At 36.5% G+C, this 18,904-nt stretch overlaps 1 protein-coding gene across 1 annotated transcript; it reads left to right on the forward strand.

Moving 5' to 3' along the window:
- The first annotated feature begins 15,559 nt into the window (after positions 1 to 15,559).
- On the forward strand, positions 15,560 to 18,141 carry LOC131624731 (uncharacterized). Its single transcript, XM_058895650.1, has 5 exons — positions 15,560 to 15,620; positions 15,714 to 15,793; positions 15,911 to 16,002; positions 16,105 to 17,370; positions 17,931 to 18,141. Exons 1-5 carry the CDS (start codon positions 15,560 to 15,562, stop codon positions 18,139 to 18,141), a joined length of 1,710 nt encoding a protein of 569 aa, XP_058751633.1.
- Positions 18,142 to 18,904: the final 763 nt, after the last annotated feature.

Raw genomic sequence — 18,904 nt, forward strand, 5'->3', positions numbered from 1 at the left:
ACAAATTTAAACTCAATTTTCTTCCTTCGATTCCAATACAATTCAATTTCGACCATCACAGGAACATAGCAATATGATAGTTATACTCCACCAACATCTAGAAATTTTCTACAACTAATTCCTCATTAATAATAATAATTATAAACCCTAGGTTAATTTCCCACAACCATTGATTGAACTTTTATGACCTTATTCACCGACGTCAATCAATTTCAACATTCAGCAATACAATCACAACACACAAAGAGGCAATCATAAAACCATAACCCCCACATATCATTCATCATAATCCCGTTTGTAGAGCTAGAACCCCACCCTTACCTTGGATATGAGATTGCTCTACTCTCCCAGTTGCCATAGCTTATGCCTTCGCTTCCAACTTTTTTTTCGAAAATCTTTTCTAACAACGTGCAGAGACGCACCAAAAACCTGTTCGGAAATCGCTTTGTCAGACGGACTTAAAATCATCAAAACGAAAATCGCTCTGGTCAGAAGTTACCTCTACGAGTCTGGAACGTTGTGTCCAAGAACCGCGATGATCCAATGGTTGGATTGAGAGAAACGTCCGTTTTACTAAGGTGTCTCACTGCAGAAACTTGCTGCAAAAATTGGACTTCCTCTAGCTTTTCTCTTCCGCCATGGCTCTCTTCTTCACCTCTCCTCCAAACCCTATTCCTCTTTGTGTTATGATAGCTCTTCCTTCTTCCAATTCTAAATCCAACATAGTAAGGTTATTTTATTTAATCACTTAAATAACTTAACTGGGCCTAAGTGACATACCCCCTCCTTACTTCACAACTTAAATTAAACCCAAAGTTATTTTTAAGCTCATTAATAAAATAACACTTCCACTTTATTTCACCAAATTAATCCGATTAATTACCATGCCAACTTAATAATATAATTCCGACTTCGTCGATAAAATTCGAATTAAATACAAATAGTCCAATATTAATAATAATATTATTTCTACTATTATTTCTTCAACGAAATCAACTTTATTAATTCCCCGACTAACCGAATAAAATCTGACTTTAACTTAATAATCCAAATACGCTTCCCAAAATAATACCGACAATTCCGATTGATCCACGAACTTCGATTAAATCTAATGATTAAATTCTTAAATAATTTAATTAACTAATTAATTAAATTCGGGGCGTTACAAAACTCATGAGGGAGTACTGACACAACATTGCAATTTAGGTTTATCGACGATACTCCGTCTGAGTCGAAATCATTTGTCATCCTATCGTCTTCCTTCCAAGGGCTGGAATGCATTTTTTCTTCTTCTTTCTCATTTTCAGAATCGAACAACTTACGCTCCACTGGAGGTTTATTTGTCCTTGCCCCCTGCATTGGGATTTGATTGCTACTTGATTCTCCAGTCTCCCTTGGTTTGTATTCCCTTTGGGCTCTCTTCATCCTCTGGTGCCTTCTCCATTGGGATCTGGACATAGGATTTTTGCCTTTGTAGTTCTCCAACCTGTACATCTCTCGATTGGAAGTCTGGAATTGCTTCCTATATGCCATTGCAGTTATTCCTCCTTGGTCCCAACTTCGCCATTTGTTGGTTCTGGCACCAGCTTGCATCCATCTATCCCTGGGTATGTCGGCAGGAACTTTGAATGTGACCCTTCGAGCTCTAGGGTGTGGGCTGTCAGGCCTCCTTGATGGGGTCCTGATATCGAACCCATACAAGTTGGGACAAAGTCCCTGAGTTTCCCGACCCATGTAGAGATACACCCTTTCGAATGATCTTGCTAGTAATTCATCATAAACTGCTCCACACCTAGGGCACAATGCAATCTCAGAGTTATCGTTGTGACATCTGACCAAGAAACCCACCAAGCTTTCTTCAGTCCTTGGGTACACCTTCAGCAATAAGTTTCCTCCTCTCCAAGGCTGCTCCATTCTTTCTCGCAGGGCCCTCTCGAAATTGGCTTGAAGCCTTCGATTTAGCATAACTGAACATCTTGGGCACATCAGCATTTTTCCACCATTTTTCACATGACAATCCCAGAGATAATCCTTCAGACTGTTCCCTCTTGGTGGGATTTCAATATTTCCTTTCTCCCTTATCAGCCATTTTCTAGTTCTTCTATTTCAGATAAAGGCCGTCTAACATTGACCATGTTAACAACTGCCGGAGGAGCCTCGGAAATTCGTATCTGCTGAAGCTTCACTGTGAGGTCTTCAGTGGCCTCACTTGTTTTTCCTTTCAGATCTTCAGTCATCTCAGCATCAAAGGATTCTTCAACATCAGTATTGAAGATCGAATTGGCATTTAGGCTTTTAGTAGCCTGCTTTCCACCTGAATTTATCTCCGATTCAGTAGCATCAATTTCAGATACTTCCACCATGTTGACGTCAAGTGGTTCACACAAGTTAGTGTCAGCCACACACAAGGATCTGTGTCAACCTTCATATGGTTCTTGGTTTTGTCAGCGAATTTCAGACGTCCATCCTTGATAGCATTCTGAATTAGATCCCTGAAAAGAAAACATTGTGAAGTTTTATGGCCTAAAAAACCGTGATATTTGCAAAAACCTCGCTTCTTCCGTTGTTCTAACGGAGGAATTTTTGAATTGGGAGGTACTATCATCTGGCCATCTTTTACTAATAAATCAAATATTTCGTCACATTTAGTGACATCAAATGTATAAGTTTTCTTAGGAAATCTATCGCTTTTATCATTCTCTACTGGATTTTTTCCATTAGAAGGGGTGAGCAATTTGCAAGAATAAGGTGGCGCCTCTTTTAACTCAGCAAGATCTATTTCGACCTCTTCCATGCTGTATGAATCTTCGAAAGGTTCTCCATCAACGTCGTCTGCTTCGACGTATGCTACTCTCTCCTTCTTATAACTTTTACTTGCTCTGGCCTTTTCTGCTTTTAATCGTTCGACTTGTCGAACCCTGTCTGCCAATTGGGCCATATCTCTTAGGTATTGAGTATCCAATTTCTTTCGAATTGAATAATCTAGGCCCCCTTCATCCATTTCAACTAATTCATGCTCTGGGACAGTCGTGAAGCATCTTGATTTCAACAAATGGAACCTGTTTAAGTAATCATCTATAGACTCCGTGAACTTCCTCTTGATGCTAGCCAATTCTTTCAGACTTATCTTGGTTTGACCCATGTAAAATTGTTCATGGAATAATCTCTCCAAGTGTGCCCATCCATCTATGGAATTTGGGGGCAACGTAGTGAACCAAACAAAAGCATTTTTTGTTAGCGAACTAGGGAAGTATTTAATCCTTAAGTCTTCGTTCCCTGCTAGATTCCCTGCTTCCGTCAGATATCTGGCTATGTGCTCCACGGTAGACTCATTGGTGTCCCCTGAAAATTTAGTAAATTTTGGTACTTTGGTACCCCTTGGCAATTCTGTTTGCATGATATATTCTGCTATTGGGGATGTATAATTTGGGCGTCGAAGCCCGGTATTAAGGCCATTGTTAGCCATTATTCTCTCTATCATGGCAGTGAGATTGTTCTCTGTTGCCAAATTGTCTCTCCTAACCGTATGGACCACTTCGTCAGGATGTTCGTTTCTTCTTACTACAACTAGATTAGGCTGTTGCTGGTTAATCACAATGTTGGCCAACGTTAGTCGTTTGACTTCGAGTTTCTAAGTCTATCACTTGGTTATGTTCGACTGGTGTTGGTCTAGGTGGCGGTGTTGTGGCTCGAACTTGTTCTAGAATGGGTTCCCCTTCCTGATAAGTTGATTGGTTGTTCCTTCGTCTATTTTGTGGAACTCCTAAAAAATCTGCCATTCGATTTATTTGAGATGATATTTTTTGGAAAGTTTCCACATTATCCTGGTTAGTCCTAGCAATGTTTGTTGCTAACGGATTCAAGATGGAGCCCAATTCTTTGGCAAGAGTTCCTAACATATCATGGTTACTTGCATCCATTTCTTGTCGAAGTGCTGCTTGACTATTTGTGGTAAAAGGGGGTACTTGGGCAGAGAAGCCAGTATTTTGTGCGCTTCGACCTATCGAACTGACATTGGCGAAAATGCCGTCGGGTTAGTTGTAGTGTATGTAGGCCCTGATCATCGTAATCTTGTCATATATGAATATGGCATTCCATATGGATTGTTGGGTCTCCAACCTTCGAAAGTCGATGATGGTCCTGGGGAAAATAACTGACTTGCAGCGTTTGTCGAGAAAGGTGGTATCTCGCTTGCGCTGATGAATGGAGGCGCGGTGGTCGAACTCGAAACTGGTACAGTCCCTGTTGTCCCTGTAGTATTTTCGGGTATCGCCTGGGAACTACCTATGGGTTCAGATCTTGTCGAAACTGGTATAGCCTGCGCCTCTTGAGTAAAAGTCGAAACGTGCGTAGAATTTGTCGCTACTGTTCCTGACCCTTGTGGGGGATCTTGATTTCCCCCTCCACTGGCCGCATTGACCATTTTCTTGTTGTACCTTCGTTTAGGAATCGGTTGTGCACTGTTGGTTAATTTACCGTTCCTAAGGTTCATACAAGGTCTTGATATTTTCTAGACAAAACAAAACAATCAATTAATAATAATCTGTTTGACACTGTCCCACCGGGTGTGCCAATTTGTTTACGGTGATTTCCGGTAAACAACCGCTAGTCCTCCAAACTATAAAATATACTTTGGTTACTTGCAGGATCGACAAGATTGATCCTAGGACATAGTCAAACAAATGTCTTTTGAAAGGATTCGATTCATGTTTGCCTGTTCTAACTTCGAGAAAACTTGTTTTGTTATTCGATCTTATGAATGCTCACTTGAAACAATACTGGTCATACGAGTTAATATAACTTTCAAAGAAACATAAATAAAAGCATGTAAATTGCGTAAAAAGTAAAGTGCAGAAATATAACATGCAGTAATGTAAAATGCAGGAATGTAAAGTGCTTCGAAATGAAAGTTTAGACGCAACGAAAGAAATGCAAGAAGATAAATCACAGGAAGTAAATGGAAGCAGTAATAATGAAAAGATACTTGAATAAAGGAAAACACAAATGTATTTAAATTGATGTTGGTGTCATACGTACATTTCTCAGCGAACTCGTTCTCTAAACACTTGATACTTGAGTGATTTGTGAGTGATTTGTACAAAATGAACACACGGAATCCTAACATTAAGACCCTTATTTATACTAATTTCGACCCTAACGGTCCTATACTAATCTAACGCCACGTTGCCCACAAGAAAACCCTGGGATGCCATCTGTCTTTGCTCGGTTACAAAAACTACTTCGAAATTCAAATCATCCCGCCTGAATCTTCTTTCGACACGTGGCAACGCAACCAGAATCAAGAATGCCACGAAGACACGTTCAGCCTCAGTACTTTACGTATTTTGCAAAAACATTTAAGTCTTTTAAGATATTCCTCTTCGAATTAGCTCCAAGTCTAACCATCTTTATTCCAACTCAAACCAACATCCTCGAAACATGGCCATCAGTAGCCATTTTTAAACTCAGAAATGGTCATCAGTAACCATCTTCCTTCGATTTGTAACTCTTCAAAGGATATTCTTTCCAAACGAAATCCCCAGCCAACAACTTCACACTTGCGTTTTGCAGAAATTTTGAAGAGAGGTTGAGTTTAGAATAGGATTAGGGTTAAATGAATGGGGGAGGGGGGCTGTTTTGCTTAATCTGCAAAACACACAGTATTTCGGAAATGAACTTCTGAATTGGGGTTTTCGGAAGTTCATTTCCGAAATATGACAAATTTTGAAAAAAAAAGGCGCTTTCGGAGATGCATCTCCGAAAACACCTTTTTCTTGCGTTTCGGAAATGCATTTCCGAAGTTAGGGGTATATTTAGTTTTTCACCAGAGATGGATTAGAAGGTTGGGAGGTGGGCAAAGAATTTTCCATCTACGTAAACTTTTTCTTAGATCAAATTGAATAAATAAAATTACTATGTTTCTTTATCTTTGATTTATTGTATGATCGGAAGAGTTATTATTATTAGTCGAAATTCTTTAGTTATTTTCTCCACTATTACTAATTAAGAGATTAGAATAAGTTTTCCCTTCATTACCCTCTTTGAGGTGACAATTAGTAACTTTAATATTATCGGCCAATAGTCTAAATGTGATTAATGACGTGAGAGAAGCATCATAGACTTGTCATACTTGGAAGGTAACCATTTGTTTATTCGGTTTACATAATATTGTAGTAATTAATTTTATTTTACTTTCCTTGGTCAAAATACAAGAGCACCAACCAAGTATAAGAAGTCTCTAAATATTTGTCATTACTCTTAACAAATCATAATCATGTGGCCGGCAACAAACTAGATACGTTTAGATTTCGATAAAATTGACATATCTATTTCCTAACTTCTTGGCTTTCTTTTTCTCCGGATATTTTTTCGACCAATGATAAACAATGAAAAAAGAAACACCTACACACACTTCAATTCATAACAGAAAATCTTGTTGCAAATTAAAATACGAGGGAAGACACATTTTAATTCCTCACAAATATTGAAGAGTCTAATTTAATTTTCGAGAAAAAAGTTTCTATTTAATCTTTTACAAAATTTAACCGAGCCATTTTAGTTCCTGTATTAATATTTTTTTCAAAACAGTTTTTTCCTTATTTTTAAACCCTGAATGTTGTCATTTGTATTATTTATGCCACATGTATTATTTACAAAAGTAAGAGACACCCATTTTGGTCCCTAACAAAAAAAAGGACTCAATTTAGTCTCTTACAAAACTTAATTGGGTCATATTAGTCCCTATGTTCAATCATACATTATAGTACCACCAATTTAAAACTAGAGAGCAAAAATTCTACATTACTATCATATAATTATAGATGTACCATCACAAACAATAATTAACTTGCACATTACGAAACCATGAAATTCAAAAGATAATTGTGCTAACAATATAATTACTTCATAATTTAAAATATTATAGTATCATACAATTTCAAAATATTGCACCAACAAATAGAACTTAAAAATCCAAAATATCTAGTATCATCAAAATAATACCAACAAAACAAATAAAGTACCATAAAATTGTAAAGAACATTGTACCAACAATTACAACTTAAAAATAAAACATTTGATGATGTCATAAAATCTAAAAGACAAATTACATAAATAGAAGAAAACGTCAAGTTGTCCGCCATTGTGTGAATCTAGGAGTAGGGATGAATCCATGACTACTAGGCCCTTTTTTTTAAGGCTGAGATGAACGTGGAGAGAAAAATGGAGGTGTTGGTGGTTCTGGCTTATGATGCTTTGTAATTTTCCAATATTCCTGGCTATTGACCGGTAGAATATAGTGATCATAAGTAGCATTCAAAGCTTCCATTGTAAGCCACTGATGCTCATAATTCTCAGGCTTCTCAACTTTAAGTGCTATAGCTGCAATGGCATGAATACAAGGCATGCTAGTCAATTGCCACATTTGACAAGTACATGTTTTCAAATCCAAGTTCACCTAAAGGCTTGTGCCATGTCTTCGAACCTCATATTGATCATCACCTGTTATTTGAGGTGTCCACTTATTGCTCTCTACCTTTAATTTTTCAATCATTCTTTGTTGGTGGTAATATACTCTTGCATGTACCTAAGACTCTTTTATAGGATGCCATCCTCCTCATCAATTAACACCTCAACTCTTCCATCATTGTCAAAATAGGGTTTTCTCTATATTTCACAATCTTGCTATTCCAAACTTCACAAAAGTTGTTTGTGATGCTATCCAACTGAGGCCAATGACTGAAATATGCCTTCACCCATGTTGTTTTATCAATGATGTTGAGATAACTCCATGCTTTTTCATTAAGTGTCTTCAATTTGTCCATATGAGCATTGAACTCTGGTTCAGTTGTGCTTTTTGCATATTGCCACACAATACCTCGTAACTCTTTGTCCTTATATTGCTTGATGAAGTTTTTCCATATATGGAGTACACAATTCCTATGATAGGAAAGTGGCATTGCTAACTTTAGTGTGCAGGCAATAATCCCTATAACAAGAAAACAAAATTATATTGAAAGAAATCACAAAATCTAATCATGTAAATTATAAACAAAATAAAATTACCTTTTGTTGATCAAATATGAAGTTCCAACCATGGCTCACATGCAATAACATAGAATTGGTTATTTGCATCTTGAGCAACAGCTGATAGGAGTTGTCCCCCGTAATATCCCTTCAAAAAACACCCACAAGACCTATCAATGGCCTACATCCAGCTTTAAAACCTTTCTTGCAAGCATCCAAACAAACATACAATCTCTGAAATAACGGAGGGGATTCTAATATGGGTAACACTTTCATCTTTGCAGTTGATTCAGGGTTGCTTCTCCTTAATTCAGCCAAGTAATCCCAAATTCGTCCATATTGCTCCTTCTCATAACCATCCACAACTAATCTTTCATTTTTCAGTGCCCTAGATAATTTTTTTATTGATATGGACATAATATTCCTCCTTCATCATCTCATATGCCTGACTCCTTTTAAGGTCAGGTTGAATCATCAATCTTGGCTTCAACTTATTTGTAACCCAATCTCTACTAGTTGACTTGTTTCTAAACACTTTACAACATGTATGTTCTGGATTGATTGTTTCAATATGATAAGTAAAACTATTTCTATTCCATGAACCAAAGGCAACCCATGGACATTCCTTAACACGACAGACAACTCTAGCCCTTATTTTATTATTCTTTTTCCACTTAATTTCTCTTCCAAGAGTAATGTTAACATCTTTCACGACATTCTTAAAATCCTGCAATTTTATAAATTCCATCCCTTCTTCTATTCTAACTTCACCAAAAATAGAATTAGAGTTAAAAACAAAAAACTTTAACTTTGAACTTCCCTCATCATCTGTGGATTTTGGAGTCCTAATATGCTTAGAATATGATGTATATCCATCAACTTCAAATGAAAATTTGGCACTATCTTCTCCATTTGACTCAGCCTAGTTTCCAACAATATTTCCTTGGTTACTATTGACATTATCGTCTTCATCACTTTCACTGTCTGACTCAAAGTCATCACTATCGAAGTCACTTTCAGAATCACTTACAAACGCTTCTGCATATCAATACAGTTAAACAACATAATTATCAACATAATATATATATATATATATATATATATATATATAATAGTTACTTTACTTTTATTTTTGAACTACTAATATATATATATATATATATATATATATATATATGGCTTAAATGCACTTTTGGTCCCTCTAAGTTAGCGAGTTTTTGATTTTCGTCCCTGTAAGTTATTTTTTTTGGTTTGAGTCCCTATATCTTACTTTCTGCTTGAGGTTTAGTCCCTAAAGCCAAAATCCGCAGGAAAATCTGCAGGTTTCTTGCGGATTTTCTTGTGAAATTTCCTGCGAATTTTGATTTTAGGGACTAAAACGAACGCGAAAGTGAAATATTGGGACTCAAACCAAAAAAAATAACTTACAGGGACGAAAATGAAAAACTCGCTAACTTACAGGGACCAAAAGTGCATTTAAGCCTATATATATAGGGTCTATTGTATGAGAATTTTTTCTTTATATGAGAATGAATCTTAACCATTAGATTTTAAAATAAATAGTGGAGATTATGTGTGAATCTTTTACTATCTCTCCTCCATTATTAAAATAATTTATGTAGGAGAGAGAAAAACAAATTCACACATAATGTCCACCATTTATTTTAAAATCTAATAGTTCATATTCATTCTCACATTAGCATATAATATGCCATATATATATATATATATATATATATATATATATATATATATATATATATATATATATATATATATATATATATATACACACACACATATATATATATATAATAGTTACTGTACTTTTATTTTTGAAGATTAAAATAACGTTACTTTTATTTTTGAACTAACAATTTTCGATCCTCACAATTAAACAAGTGGCTAAGATTAACTTGGTTATTATCATGAGTCCCTATTATCACTGTCATCATTATCATCATGCATTTATCTATTATTAACCCAAAATACAAAAAATACAAAAAATTAGGATCATCATTGTCATCATTACCATCATGCATATTTATCTATTATTAACCCAAAATACAAAAAAATTGTTGTTTGTTGCTTGTGTCCCAAAATAGGAGACTGCTCAAGGAGAAGTTGAACAAATTAGGGTTTTGAGGTCCACAGTGAAATTCAACATTCTTCTATTATTCAAAGGGTTCTCCAATCAAAACCAAGTTCCAAATATGGGTCAATGCAAGATCAATCACCTTCATGTTCATCAGAAGCAACAATTAGGGTTTTTGACCTAATTTCTATGGAGGGTTGACTTTTAATCGGGAGGTAGTTCCAAGACTCAAAATACAATTCAAGGGCATCCAAATCAACATCATAGTCCATCCATATCATTCATTTTAAAAGGAGAGCTTCATTCATTTAGAAATCACAAAACTGCAGTTCATCTGGAAAAAGTCAATTGTGCAAGTCAATCTTTGACTTTTGAGAAAAATAGTCAACTATTGATTTTTAAGGATCCAAATCATCATCATATGGAGATTGAATAAATTTTATCAAAGAAAATTCAAATAATTCATCAAGAATCAAAAAGTCAACAAAAAGTCAAACTAGGGTTTTTAAGTGTACTTTGACCTAATTCATGGATCTCCAAATTTTGCCTACACACTCAAAAATCTCGCAACATGAAACTTGTAGATCTTGGCAAAACAAACAACTTATCACATTGGAACTTTTTTCAAATAGTGATTATTTAAAGAGATATGGAATTATAAAGATAATTTTAAAAGGACTTGAGAAATTTTCAAGTGTTTTACTTGGATTTTTTCTTAACTTTATGGTCATTTTTCTCAATGATCCAAAAAGAGTTTGAGGAAACTTTTAACTACTCATTTGAAGTATGTAGCAAGGGCTTTCCAAAGATCTAAGTAGCATGAAATTTCATGGCTTGAGCAAGGAGATATGATTTTGTCAATATGCCACCATGAACACTTAAAAATGAAGAAGAAACATGAAGAAAGTGAAGAAGTTATGAACCAAACTTATTCAAATTTGAAATATTCCTTTCTTGCAGCCCATATAACTTGTTAAAAGCACCATAATTAGAAGATTACACTTGCTTTTGAGCTATAATCCAAGTGTTTGGGCCATTATCCAATTGATCATTCCATTAATGGCACAAAGTTAATACTTCCATTCTAGTAAAGTTAGCTTTATGCACAAAGTCCACTCCTTGAGCCACTACAATGTCTCTTCTGCCTCAAAAGCAAGTTAAAACCCACAAGCAAGCCTTTAAGATCAAATCAAAACCTTGCAAGCATGCTTAAAGCTTTGCACCTCACCATTGAAACCATAACTTTCTCATTTCTTCACAAACAAGAAAGATGGTACACAAGTCACATGTGAACTTAATACTGTGAACTTTTGCCATCCGCAAACCCTAATTATTGCCTATAAATAGAGGATCTTGCCTCTTGGATCATTTACACCAAAATTCTCCAAGTCACTACCTCACGTGAGATTCTCTTTTCTTACCTCTTGCATTTTCATAGTGATTTTGAGTTCCACAAGTTCTGGGTGTCAAACAAGGGTTTGAACAACTTCTAAACATCATTTAGAAGCTGTCCACACCTTCCTTAAGCTACCAAAAGGCCTCTAACTCGGGTTCACCACTATCACTCCATTTTCAAAGCTTTTAAGCTCATAACTTATCCAAACACAAACCAAACACTTAGCCACTCAAATAACCTTTCAAATAGCTTATATATCACATATAGAAACTATCCATAATATTCAAACACTCACCAAGAGCCTTGAACAGAAAATCACCTTTCAAAACTCCATTAAAATGAACCTTTGAACCAAAACTTTGAAACTGAAATTGGCTCGTGTGTTTCTTGATTTTATGTGTTAAATACCTTCTATATCGCACATAGAAGCTATCTAAACATCTGTTTCAGATCTGTAACAACTAGAACCAAGTGTTCTATCCATAAATTTTTGTGCTTGTAGGTGAAATCAGGTTTGGAGAAGGAGCATTTATCAAGGTGTTCTAACTGCTCAGAAAGCGTCATTGAGCATTACTAAAGGATTTCAGATTGAATTGGTAGCCCAGAAACACCTCCAAGTAGGAGTTTGATCTCCATTTTCAGAGGTAACTTTCTTGAATTTGAGCATCCTCATTTGTGCTTTGTTTATTGTATTTCTTGATGCCATTATGTTCAGAAAAATGTAGTGAGCAATAGCCCTAAACTTTTAGGGCTTGATTGTTAGAATTGATCATTTAATTTGATTTTGAATTTTTAGGGTTCTTAATGTTTTTCCAGAAATTCACATTTATCTTTGATTATTAATGTTAGTTAATGCTATGGTTAGATTCATGATTAAATTCTGATCATTTTAGAGTCTTAGTTTATCAAAATTGATTGAGTTTTGAAGGAGTTCAAAGTTTTGCCATGGTTGTTGTTGTTGAGTTGCAACGAAGAAGATGAACCCTTAGAATGTCATTGACTTTCTCATGTACCCTTAGGTTTCAAAAACTTCTCTTCCCATCCCCACCCTCTATTTTAAACAAGTTTTTCATATAGGATTTTCACAAAAAAAAAAAAGGTTATTTGCAAACAAAAGATAATAAAACAAAAACAAAGAGGTTCCCATGGAGTACCATGGATATGAGGGATACTTAAAACCTTCCCCTTGTATAACACACCCTCCGTAGCCAGAACTCTGATAAGTTTATTAGTTTTGATTTTTAAAAACTTCTGTGGGTTTTATTCGCTCTTTCACCCATCCTTTTTTTGGAAATAATAAAACGCGGTGGCGACTCTGTTTAAAATGAGCTAAGTCTTCCCATGACTCTAGTCTCACCAATTTCACCGCTGCAGAAAAGTGGCGACTCTGCTGGGGATACTGGCCATACTATTGGTGTATCTTTGGAAGGGTTGACCAAATCTTTGTTTTTATTGTTACCTTTTGTTATTTTCTTTGTTTTTATACTTAACCTTTTATTTTTTTCTTTTACTTTCATATGTGTATACTTGTTATTTTATTGGGTTGTATTGGGAAAGGGAGTCATGCCCCTTGTGGTGAGAAAAATCCTAACCCGGATTTAGAGTGTACACTTATTATAGGAGACTGGTATAGTCATTTTGATCTCGAGGGAGTAGTCCCATAGAAGTCAATTTGAGATCCATCGCTCAGTGGAGGCCTCTTTGGAAGTAACTTTGTTGACCATGTAGTTAGGAATACACCGTTGCATTCAACTAGATTGTAGAAGCTGGGGACCTAGAAACCCTTAACCAATTTTGGCCATTAAGATGTAGTGTGGAAACTATGTCTGATTCATTTTCAGAATAGTTGTTACACGAGGCTACGCTCAGATGAGGTTCTCTTGGATTTTGTTCAAATGAGTATGTTGATATAGAGCTTACAATCTCCAAGTTGGCTGCTTGAGTTTGGGAAACAATAGAACCTTGATCTGCAGGTACAAAATAACCATAGTACACACCTTTGGGATGGGTAGACCTTTGGCTCCATGCTCGTGACTTTGAACCCTCAAGCCCATGTTTTTGCTATGTTTTCATTCATTCATCCATGCATAAAAAACATAATATCTTTCAAGGAATTAAAAGAAACCTTTTGTTTTGTAAACATTATAGGAATGGAACCTGAAATAAGAAAAACCAAGAAGTATACTTTCAAGAGTTTAGAGATGGAAGAATTAAGAAAGATAGGTTCTTTGATTATTGATCAAGATAAGTTTTGTAGCAAGTATGGAAAGTTGTTGTATCTCCTCAGAACCAAAATGGAAGAAGGAATCCTCTCCACTTTGGTTCAATTCTATGACCCATTGTATCATTGCATCAACTTCCCTGATTATCAACTATTGCCTACCTTGGAAGAGTATTCAAGCATCATTGGGTTGCCCATTACTGGAAGAGTTCCTTTCACCGATTGAGAACAAGATCCCAAGCCTTGTGAGATTGCAAAATCTACTCATTTGAGAAAGGGAGAAATTGAAAAGAACATGGTTACTAGAGGAGGATTACCTGGATTACCTGTTGAGTTCTTAATTGAGAAATCTCTCACCTTGTCACAAGAAAGAAAGGAAGAAGACATTGAAGCTGTTTTTGCCTTATTAGTGTATGGATTGTTCTTGTTCCCTAACATTAACAAATTTGTTGATATGAATGCCATCAAGATTTTTATGAAGAAGAATCCTACTCCTACCTTACTTGGGGACACTTACTATTCTATTCATCTCAGAAATTCCTATGGAAAGGGAATTGTTACCTGTTGTACTCCTTTGTTATACAAGTGGTACATATCTCATCTGCCTGACACCTCTGAATTCTGGAGCCAGAAAGAAGGATTGAAATGGTCACACAAGATCATGACTCTTACCAATGCTGAGATTGTTTGGACAAACAATCACTTTTGTAGAATGAAGACTTTGGACTGCTTTGGTGATTTCCCTAATGTACCCCTCATTGGTACAAAAGCAGCAATCAGCTATAGCCCCGTGTTAGCTCGTCATCAATTTGGATCTCCTATGGACAAAAGACCAAGGAGCAATTTATTGGAGGGATTCTTTCTGGAAGAAAGAGTTGAGAACAAGGAGTTTAGAGAAAGGATTGCTAATGCTTGACATCCAAGCCATGGAAGAGAAATCAAAGATTGGAAGACCAAAGGGGATCTCTCTCCTGAGCCCTTTGATAGTTGGGTCACTACCAGAGCTGCTGAAATGAGAATGCCTATTCTCCATGGAACATTTGTACCTCCAATTGAGGAGTATATTCCACCTATTGTAGTCTCCAAGAAGCTCTAAGAAAGATGAAGAAATCAAGAGACCATTTGAAGAAGAAGTTTGAGTATTCTGACGCTGAATTGGGAATGTTGGAAGAATCCTATGAAGAAGTATTGAAAGAAAATAATGATCAACTATTCCTTCAAGATACCTGGCTCATAGCTAAGGATGCTACTATTGCCAAATATGAAAGAGAGAAAAAAAGCAAACAAAAAGAAGAAGCTCTCCCTCCAAAAGAAGCTGCATGGAAGAGTATTATTGATAAGTTGGAAAAGGTCAAGCTGAAGAAGAAGAAGACTCAAGATGATATGGATACTTCTCACTAAGCTTTGATGATCACTCTTGGATTTTACTAGCTTTCTTTGTTTGTTTCTTCCTTGTAACTTTTGAAAGTAGTTTCTAACTTGGTTGTCCCTTGTCCCTTTGTATGCTATCAAAAGAAAATGGTACCTCGATGACCCTCGATGACCCTTATATGTACCAAGGATGCCTTGTCCCTTTATTATTAATGAATGAAATTTCTTTTTCATGTTACTATATGATGTTTACATTTACAAAACTCTTAAATAAATCCTTGAAAGATATTGTGATATATTTTGAAAATTAAACAAAAAGAGTATTTTGCATTGCATGCATCATACGATATTCACATTCACATACACATCTGAGTCTGAGTCTTATTCATTCCCCTCTCTCCTCAAAGTCAAGCTGGCGCACTGGTATAATACTCGTGCCAATCATCAAAGAATGGAAGACGGTATTATTGACGATCAAGAGTGGCAAGAAGAAGTCGTTGTCTTACGCTCCGGTATTGAAAGATTAACTTCTATGGTTCAATACTTGGTGGCTGCTCAGAATCAGCCACTAACCCAAGTTTAGACTATTGTGATCTCTGAGATAGAGACTGCTCAGGTTCTTGCAACCCAGACTCAATCCGGTTATGAATACCTACATGATGTTCATGAATCAACTCGATCTATGGTACAGATGCACATTGTATTTTGTGGACTTAACTATTTTCCTCCTCACGATTACAATGCTTGTTCAGTTTGCTCAAACTCCATTCAATGATGTGAAATTGTGATCAATGATCTTCAGAAGCTGTTGGATAGAGGAATCATTACTATATCAAGAAAGAAAAGAAATGAGGAAACTCATTCTGTTAACATGGTGCATGGATGCCCTGGGAGGTACCAAGTATGGGACATTCGTTTCATCAGAGAACCATTGGTCCTAATGCACATAAGGCTATGCCGGTTGGCTTTCTTTCAACATGATCATAATGCCTGTAGAATTTGTTTTGTAAATCCTCGAGGCTGTCGTCAAGTCAGAAAAGAAATTCAGAAGATGTTGGATGAGAGGACTCTCCACATTACTTATGAAAGAGATGATGACATTAATATGGTGACTGCTGAGTTTCCGGTCCCCGAAGTTGTGGAGATATCTTATGATAGTCAAAACATGGTTGTTATTCCTCTCACAATTCAAATGCCAAAGCCATTTCCTTACAACTCAAGTACTATTGTTCCTTGGAGATATGGTGCTACCATCATAACAGGGGGAGAAGAAGTTAGTTCTGGACCTGAGTCGACTGTTGTGAACATTGCTGATGTAAGCCGTATGACTCGAAGCGGTCGTTTGTTTGCACCAATTCCTCCTAAGACCAGAAGTAATTTGGCTGTACAAGTTCCTCCTCAGAAGGATGTGCCTAGAGAAGATCCTTTTATCCCTAAACCCGTCTTTGAAACTAAAGATGATGATGCGGAAGAATTTCTGAACCTAATCAAGAAGAGTGACTACAAGGTGGTTGACCAACTCCTTCAGACACAATCAAAGATATCCCTGTTGGCCTTATTGGTACACTCAAAAGCTCACCTGAATGCACTAATAAAAGTTCTGAAGCAAGCCTACATTGAACAAGATGCAACCCTTGAGCAGTTTGATAATGTTCTTTCCAACATCACCGTCAACAATGTATTGAGCTTTAGTAAAGAAGAAATGGAGCATAATCATGCCCTACACATCTCCATTGAATATGGAGAAGATACCCTGACAAATGTGCTAGTTGATAATGGTTCATCCTTGAATGTCGTGCCCAGAAGCACCTTAGAAAGATTGTCCTATCAAGGGGCGACTATAAGGCTGAATGGGTTTGTTGTGAAAGCTTTTGATGGTTCAAAGTGCACTGTGATTGGAGAGATTGATCTTCCTATCCACATCGGACCTTATGATTTTGATATCACTTTTCAAATAATGGACATCTACCCCGCTTACAGCTGTTTATTGGGAAGACCCTGGATCCATAGTGCTGGAGCTGTTACATCCATTTTCCACCAGATGATGAAGTTTGCTGTGAGAGACAAGTTGATTACTTTTTATGGAGAACAAACTATATTCGTGAGTCATTTGTCTTCTATCCCCAATATTGAAGAATTTGAAGCTCAATTCCAAGCTTTGGAAACTGTTAATCCTGAGTATGGAAAGAAAGCTGGTGCGTCTATTTCATCCTGGAAAGATGCCCAACAAGTGGTTGCCCAACGATCTTATGAAGGCTGGGGGTAAGTTGTTGAACTTCCCACCAACAAAAACAAAAGTGGTCTAGGATTCACCTCCCAGAAGTTAAAAGGAAAAGAATCTGAGTATGGAAGCTGCAGCAAGACTCTGCATGAGACTTTTCAGAGTGCTGGCTACATCAACCCAAATAAACAAGACATAGCTGCTATCATTGAAGATGTTCCAGAATGTTCAAGCTTCGTGACGCATAGAGAGGACAACTCCAACTGGACTTCCGTCAGCATCTCTTCTATTGTTCATGAGTGTAAGTAATTTTCTGTCTTTTAAAAACCTTTCGCTCTGCCCAAGGCGAAAGAGTAATGTGTCAGGCTGTTTAAAATAATTCCTTTTGTTCTGCCCAAGACAAAAGTGAGCTTATGTAGGGCTTTGTTTCAAATCATTAATAAAAAAAGCAATTTTTGCTTCCCTTTTGTTTATCGTTTATCTTTTCTGAAAATGGTAACATCTAAAAAACCCATAAAATCAATCAAAATTGATTTTCAAATTTGCACATACACCTTTTATTTTATTTGTTCCTAAAATGCAAAACATAAATCATGTGCAGATTATCTCTTGATAAACCCGCTGAAAACAATGATCCTAGGCCCTCTCCCAACTTTGAATACCCTGTGTACGAAGCTGGAGAAGAGAGTAGTGAAGAGATCCTTGAAGAGATCACCCATCTACTTGAGCACGAGGAAAAGATCATTGAGCCGCACAAAGAGCCTTTGGAAGTAATCAATTTAGGTACTGAAGAAGAGAAAAGAGAAATGTGAATTGGGGCATTGTTAGAAACAAGCGTCAAAGAGAAAATGGTTGATTTGTTGAGAGAATATGTGGATGTCTTTGCTTGGAGCTATCAAGATATGCTTGGATTGGATACCACTATTGTAGAGCACAGATTACCGTTAAAGCCAGAATGTCCGCCTGTTAAGCAAAAGTTGAGAAGAACTCACCCAGATATGGAAGACAAGATCAAAGAATAGGAACAAAAGCAAATCAATGATGGTTTCCTCCTCACATCAGAATATCCTTAATGGTTGGCCAACATAGTGCCTGTTCCTAAGAAGGATGGAAAAATCAGAATGTGTGTTGATTACAGAGATTTAAACAGAGCAAGTCCAAAAGATGATTTCCCTCTACCCCACATTGACATGTTGGTGGATAGCCCTGCTAAGTTTAAAATCTTCTCATTTATGGATGGATTTTCATGTTACAATCAAATCATGATGGCACCTGAATATATGGAAAAAATAGATTTTATGTGATGCCATTTGGTCTAAAGAATGTTGGAGCAACTTACCAAAGAGCCATGACAACTCTCTTCCATGATATGATTCACAAAGAAATTGAAGTTTATATGGATGACATGATTGCCAAGTCTGCATCAGAAGAAGAACATGTGGGGCACCTACTGAAGCTATTCCAACTTCTAAGAAAATACAAGTTGCGTCTGAGTCCAAGTAGACGCACATTTGGTGTCCGCTCTGGAAAACTACTAGGTTTCATCGTCAGCCAAAAAGGTATTGAGGTTGATCC

This window comes from Vicia villosa, unplaced genomic scaffold, assembly GCF_029867415.1.
Source record: "Vicia villosa cultivar HV-30 ecotype Madison, WI unplaced genomic scaffold, Vvil1.0 ctg.000159F_1_1_3, whole genome shotgun sequence".
Taxonomy (NCBI): Eukaryota; Viridiplantae; Streptophyta; class Magnoliopsida; order Fabales; family Fabaceae; genus Vicia; species Vicia villosa.